This window comes from Cornus florida, unplaced genomic scaffold, assembly GCF_030987335.1.
Source record: "Cornus florida cultivar Cherokee Brave unplaced genomic scaffold, ASM3098733v1 CherokeeBrave_3.0.0_Hap2_Chr06, whole genome shotgun sequence".
NCBI lineage: Eukaryota > Viridiplantae > Streptophyta > Magnoliopsida > Cornales > Cornaceae > Cornus > Cornus florida.
Genome location: NW_026775576.1, coordinates 90,953,265 through 90,960,408, shown reverse-complemented (window position 1 = coordinate 90,960,408; position 7,144 = coordinate 90,953,265). Strand labels below are relative to the sequence as shown.

Genomic DNA, 7,144 nt, shown 5'->3' with positions numbered 1-7,144 from the left:
AAATAAAAATAAAAGTAAAAAAATTAACAAGGAGGACTGTCACTACCTGCCCACTCTGTTTAGATATTATATTTTTTTTAAAAAAATGCTATATTACATCAATAGAAAGAATAAAAAACAATTATCCTATTATAAAATCCACCCACCGCTACTTTGGTTTATGCATGCTCATGGAAAATTCAACAACTATGAAACAACATCCAATACACTTTTCATAAAATTTGACAAATCCGTTATTCTTCTTCTTCCTTTTTTTTTTTTTTTTTAAATTTATTTCTCAGCATTGCTTTAAGAAATTTCATATATGCTCTTCCATAAGAAAAAGTACAAAAAGGAAAAAACATTGTCATCTAGGTCTATTATTATTTTTGTCCAATTTTTCTCATTTTCGATGAAAAAAAAAGAGAAAAAAGTCCCCATCTCCCTATCAGAGAGGTCAATACGAAACCTTTTTGGTCGAGTATTTAGATATAAATTTTCAAAAAATCAGTTAGGTACGACTTATTTAAAAAATTGAAAAATATAATTTTTATTTTTGGATTTTCTTTTAAAACAATTATTTCTATTGTCTTGAATATTGTTGCAAGTGATTTTTTAATTTATTTTTTAATCCTGGCTGGGGAACTCGAACACAAGTGTAGGAGAGTTTGACACTTTAACAATTAGGTGTTACAAAGGGTACTTGCTTCGCATCGAATCTGGATTAAAAAGTAAACGGGTATAAATGGGTGGGCATGTGCAAGTGTCTACCCATTATCGTTGGTATTAGACCAGATCCAGTCATTTATTCGGTGTCACACTAAGCGTCATGTTCGAAAGACGTTTGGGTGAGTTACCCAGATAAATAGAATGACCTGACCACAACGAGGGCGTTGTGAGTTCGAATGAAGAAGAATATTACAAGAGGTAGAGAACCAGACTCAGTCATTGATCTGGTGCCACGGGAAAGGCATTTGGATGAACTCTTAAGTAGACAAAATGACCCGATTACAACGAGGGCGGTCTAAAAGGCATTTGGGTGAACCACCTGGGTAGACAGAATGACCCAATTATAATGAGGGCGATCTGAAAGGCATTTGGGTGAACTACTCGGATAGACAAAATAATCCGATTATAACGAAGGTATTGTGAATTTGAATGGAGGATAATATTACAAAAAAAAAAAAAAACTAATGAGAAAGCGCCCACCGTACTGAATAATACACACAAATCTCTCATATCTTCCTCTATCTTCATTCAGTTGTCTCCTTCAAAATTTTCCAACGACCCATCATTACATTGTAAAACATTTCAAGTCAGTCCAACATCCATCACTGCTAGTGGATTCCAATCAAGCCGTACGTAATATTCCCCTATTGAATTGGTATATAAATGGACAAGTCACAACACAACCAGGACCATCCATTCACTTGGTAAGCCTCAGCGACTCACGCGCAAGTGACGCGAAAAGAGAACACAAAAGTGGGGCAAATGCATTGCTTTATGTGCACGCGAGATTGGGGTGGTAATGGTGGAGCAGTTGCCGGTAACTGTTATTTTCTTCAGTTAAATTTTAGAAGCGGCTCCCCATTCACCCCATCTCTCTCTCTCTAACCCTCTTTTCTCTCTCTCTAGATTTCCATCCCCATTCGTTCTATATAACGGACAAATCATCCCTGTATTGCTTATTGTGCCTATCGACTACACATTGTTCAATCAGCAATCCTTGCATTGTTCAATCCGTTAACTTTGCCCTCGATTTTGTTTATTCGATGCTGTGTTTGATTATTGCTTTGGGTTTGTTGAATTTGAGGGAATAGCAACGTCGAAGCACAATTATTGCATTGTTCAATCCGTGAACGTTGCATTTGATTGTGTTTATTCTCTTGATTATTGCTTTGCGTTTGTTGAATTTGAGGGAACAACAATATCAAAGCACTATTGAAGGTGTCGATTTGGAGAATTTATATATATATGTGTGTGTATTTGTGTATGTGACTGAAGAATGGGAAGGAAGAACAGAAGGGTGATGAAAGGGAGGATATCAAGGATTGGGAGCTACGCGATTGCATCGTCCATTACAGATCCAACTTGCATTTCCTGCACCACATTTAACATCCTTGCCCCTATTTACAAGAGACTCAACGAGGAGGTATTGAATTAATCTCTCACAACGTGTCATTGCCAATCTATTATATATATATATATGAATGTTTGTGTATATGTATTGTTTTATCAATGTGTTGGAACTTTTATACGCGTTGTATGTATGTTTTTGGAAGAACAGGATGAGAGTTGCCGCGAAAGCGATTGCAGAGCATATTGGCTGAATAGGAACCACAAGATACTGGATTGGTTGTTGTGTGAAAGATCTTCCATTATTTGTCTTCAGGTATGCCATTTTGATTGTTTTATGTGACCTTATTTTGCAATTAATCATTATCTAAGTGAATTGGGATTAAAAGTACCATTAGGTGGAAGCTATCATGGAATTATTAGCAAGTGAAATTGTTGTGTGGTCTGCTGCAGGAGTTTTGGGTTGGAAACGAAGAGCTTGTGCATATGTATGAGAAAAGACTCGGTGATGCTGGTTATCTCAATTTCAAGCTTGCACGAACCAACAATCGTGGCGATGGTATGCTCTCTCATTTTTCCCATTTGGATTAGGAAAAATCAATAGTTTAGTAGGGAGTTTTGTTCCAATATTTTCTTCAGAACATATCCAATTGATTGTTAATGTATGTTACTCTATATTTTTTTTGTTTTATACTTGCACTGAATTGAAATTAATTGACCAATGTATGCCTTGTTTTGGATGTCTAACTTAGCTCACCTGATATGCATGATATATTGATGATAAACAAATTTATTCGAAACTAACAATTGAGATGGGAATTTCAAAGGGGATGAAGCAATGGGATAAAAAAGAATTCAATTATGGTTTTGGAGTTGAGAAAATGGTAGTACCGCATGCTATCTGTACTGCTGAGCTCCCTGCTAAGCAGTATGATTCACTGCTCTGAATTTTACTCTCACTTTTGTGATAATTTCTAAAGCTGTGATGGATATGCTATAATAGTTGAGCTTTATGTTAAGATTTGCTAATATTTTTCATCTGTATTTGTATATCACAATTGAACATTATACTTACACAAAAGGGGTATGGGCCGTATGGCTTGTCCATATAGGTATATATTTACATATATAAGTTGAATGATAGTTATGTTTTTGCAGCCTTCATAAGGTCTTTTTATTGGATTTTAACAGGTCTGCTAACTGCTGTGCATAAGGACTATTTTAGAGTTCTAAACCATCGAGACCTGCTCTTCAATGATTTTGGGGATCGTGTTGCGCAGCTATTACATGTTGAATTAGTCACTCCCTTTTCACAGTACCGAAACAACAATGTTCGACAAGAAATTCTCATTGTGAATACGCACTTACTGTTTCCGCATGATTCAAGCTTGTGTTTGGTACGATTGCAACAGGTACATTAACATCTTCATCAAGATTTACTCTAAATACATCTTATGCAGTAACATTTCATCATCAAAGCATATTTATCCTTTTCATTTTATAGTCCATTTCTAACCTTAACCTACATTTCATCTGTGTTATGATAGGTCTACAAGATATTGCAATGTGTGGAATCTTATCAGAAAGAATACAAGCTTAATCCTTTGCCCATAATACTCTGCGGGTAAGTTATAGTTAGTTACCTTACACTTTGAGTGGTCTCATGCTAATGTCAAAATACATACTTATTTTCATTTTAATGCATTTTCTTACCTTTTCAGTGATTGGAATGGGAGCAAGCGAGGTCATGTGTACAAGTTCCTCAGATCTCAAGGGTTCGTATCATCATATGATACTGCTCATCAGTACACCGATGGAGACGCACAAAAGGTCATTACCTCAAACTATCATTGATAGTGTCAATTATTTTTCTCATTAAATCAAGTCAAAACTTGTACTTATTTCTCATGTCGCATTTATTTCTATGCAGTGGGTTAGCCATCTTAATCATCGGGGCAATATCTGTGGTGTAGATTTCATTTGGCTTCTCAATCCTAATAAATACCGGAAACTACTGAAAACAAGTTGGAGCGAAACAGTATCCAGCATGTTCAAGGTAAAGTGATTTATTCTTTTTCTACCTTAAACTATTGGTATGCAGTTACTTTGTTGTTGAGAAGCTCTGTATGATGGCAATCCACTGTGTAAAATTGTGGGGAAGCTAAAAAATTACTGTCTTTTTATTTGAGGTCTTCCGATATACCTCATTGCTTTGTAATGCTGGCAGGACAAGGTGCCAGTTCTTTGAGATGTTCTCGTGGTTCTGTTCCTACATGCTCACGAGTCATGATTAGAGGTAGATCTATAAGTCCTTATCGAATGACCACTTTGCACTGCTAGCATAAATCTTATCAAAGATTGTTGTGAATTTAGCATCATGTCTCATCAACCCCTCTGAATCTCTAAATAGTCCACGGTAAATAAAAGAGAGCAAGTGTTTTTTTTTTTGGGTCTGTAGTCTCTACTTTCTATTTTCTGTGCTTTTGTCTTCTAATGAACAGAATTATCCTGGCACTATTCCTTATTAGGAACTTATGAGATGCCAACCATCTAATTTAGAAGCTGGTTGATGTGTCCGCTAGGACCATTCAGCCCAAACTGCAGTATCTCAGATTTCCTTGATTTTGGTGCAGGATGTATCATTTGGAAGCAATCTTAATTTCCTCTGCAAATCTGCCACTTCTCTAATATGACCATTGTTCCCAACGCAATAAACTGTGACAAAATACAAATTATGCTAAGTGTCATTTTAGACATCTTTTTGAACATGTTTGTATGTCTATAGAAATAATTGGCACTGTTGAGTTCTATGTAGCATTTGAGTGTATATACTAACCTTCACAAAGGAGTAATTTATGATGACTTGGTAACCTTGAACCTGTGAAGTTAGAGTATTAGAGTGTGTAATGCACATGATGCAAAGGGTGAATTGGGTTATCGTGGAAGTAATTGAGCACAAATGAAAGAATTGTTGACAAGTGGCAGAACTAGCACATAATTTCAAGGTTGAAATGACCTACTCTATCATGATTACCATCTCCTCCTCGTTGAAATTAACAAAAAATATTTCATTTAGAGATCATAGCGTCACAAAGTAAAATGCTAGTAACATGTATGTGAAATATTATTTTGGGGGGCTTTCCATGGTTGCATGAAATTGTATTTTTTCTAGTTATGAACTTATGGCGTTGATGCTTAATGCTTTCTGAATTTTTCTTCTTTTGAGGAATACAAAATGTCATCTTGAGATTGCCACCTCTAATAGTTAAACTTTATTAATTTCAGTATTTACTACGTCGAGCCTCATTGACAGAGAATGATGCATTTGCCTTTTTGAAAGCTGATAGCCATGGCGATTACATTACTTACAATGGTTTCTGTGAAGCACTACGACAGGTATGACAAAATACAGAGTAAAATATTATAATCTATTCTTTATAATTTTTTGGCTGGATAGTTAAGACATTCCTTCCAAGGAGAATGTAAACATACTAATGTTTTGTAATCCTTCAGCTTAATTTAATTGGCCATTGCCATGGACTCAGTTTAGAAGAGACAAAGGACTTGTGGGTGCAAGCAGACATAGATGGAAACGGTGTTCTTGATTACAAAGAGTTCCAGGTAACGTAAATGCATTGGATTTTGGTCACATTCGTTTATTTGTAGTATCAACCCCTTAATCAAAATTTCTTTTTTATTTCATGCAACATAAATCTGGAAAATGAGTTCTTGACCCAAGCTGTTATATTGTAAAGTGTTAAAGCAAAAAACGGTGGCTTGAATGCTACATCCATGGTGTAAAAGTTTAAAACATTTTAAAGACTACATGAACAGATGACAATACTGCGAAAAAATTTGCCATGTCTTAGATATGATGCTTATGTTGTTAAAATACTGGAATTACAGCAGCGTATTTGGAATCCCACGTGGTCAGAGCAAAGAGAAGAAATAGGAATCGATGGCAGGGGAGAAGTAAAAAGTACAGAGCAAGCTATAGGTTTCAGTGTGAAGAACGCAGTTCTCTTCCCAACTGAAGTGGAAAAAGGAATGTGGCCTGAAGACTATTCTCTTTCTGACCATGCCCGGCTTACTGTGGTTTTCTCACCGGTAAGAATGCCATGCTCTCGGCTGATAAGCTGATCAATTTCGGGTGCCATTGGGTAAAATACTATTTGCAAAATGGTTCTGGGCTATGCAAACGATTGATTGGATGCTCAAACAGCCATCAGGGTTCTTCATCAGGGAGAGACCTTAAGCTTCATCTTTAAGGAGCTATGAGGATCAATGATTCTTGCACCCTTTTTGGGTGGGCTCGTGTTGAATCACTCGTACTATTTTCAAGATGTGTAATCTGGCATACTCGTCGCAATGGTTTTGCTGTGCGGACAAAGTTGCTGAAATCGGAATCTGATAGCCTGTTTCCTCTCCCTACTTCCCAACAAAGCTTTGCCTCAGGTGACACCTCTGCTTGAAGTTGATACCAATGGAATGGCTGTTCCACTCCACAAGACACCCACCCCTGTTTTTTAGCCTTCTGTTGTAGAATTATGAAGTCTTTTTTTTTTTTTTTTTAACTCTGCGCTTGTTAATACACAGTTACACACATCATGAATTGTGTAAAAAAACATTCAATGGGTTCATTCATTGGTTTATAGCTTTATCTATATTAAAAGTCATACAGAATTGATGATTTTAGTCCTTTGATTTCCTTGAGCAAGTGTGCTGCAGGCCCATTGGGTTGTATTGTAAGCTATATGCAAGTGTTTGATTTAAAATGATATAAATATTGATGGATTCTTGTATTGAGTGATATTAAACGCAATACTTAAGATGAGAGAAAGTCTATTATTATTATTATTATTATTTATACTGATAAAAAAAGTTCTTGTTGAACTCTATTCCTTTAATTTGACAGTAGAACAATTTCACATAATAAAATGTCTTTTTGAATGAATGTTTGTGACAATTATTGGCACCAGATTTGTCATATATCTTGGTTAACAATAATGGCCAGTGGACTTGGGACATGAGTTGAACCTTATTGCCAACAAAAAAAATATATTATATTCTTGGTGGAAAATATTTAAAA

The 7,144-nt window shown here is 35.8% G+C and overlaps 1 protein-coding gene across 1 annotated transcript; it reads left to right on the top strand.

Annotated features, from left to right (window-relative positions):
- The first annotated feature begins 1,459 nt into the window (after window positions 1-1,459).
- On the top strand, window positions 1,460-6,629 carry LOC132312827 (uncharacterized calcium-binding protein At1g02270). The gene is made up of 10 exons (XM_059811349.1): window positions 1,460-2,131; window positions 2,267-2,371; window positions 2,509-2,614; window positions 3,247-3,467; window positions 3,603-3,679; window positions 3,777-3,885; window positions 3,986-4,111; window positions 5,341-5,451; window positions 5,569-5,676; window positions 5,962-6,629. The coding sequence occupies exons 1-10, from the start codon at window positions 1,985-1,987 to the stop codon at window positions 6,193-6,195; spliced, it is 1,344 nt and encodes a 447-aa protein (XP_059667332.1). The 5' UTR covers window positions 1,460-1,984; the 3' UTR covers window positions 6,196-6,629.
- Window positions 6,630-7,144: the final 515 nt, after the last annotated feature.

Coding starts and splice junctions, on each gene's coding strand:
- LOC132312827 (XM_059811349.1), top strand. CDS start 1,985: ATGGGAAGGAAGAACAGAAGGGTGATGAAAGGGAGGATATCAAGGATT. Junction 2,615..3,246: donor AACCAACAATCGTGGCGATG/GTATGCTCTCTC, acceptor GGATTTTAACAG/GTCTGCTAACTGCTGTGCAT. Junction 5,677..5,961: donor TTGATTACAAAGAGTTCCAG/GTAACGTAAATG, acceptor CTGGAATTACAG/CAGCGTATTTGGAATCCCAC.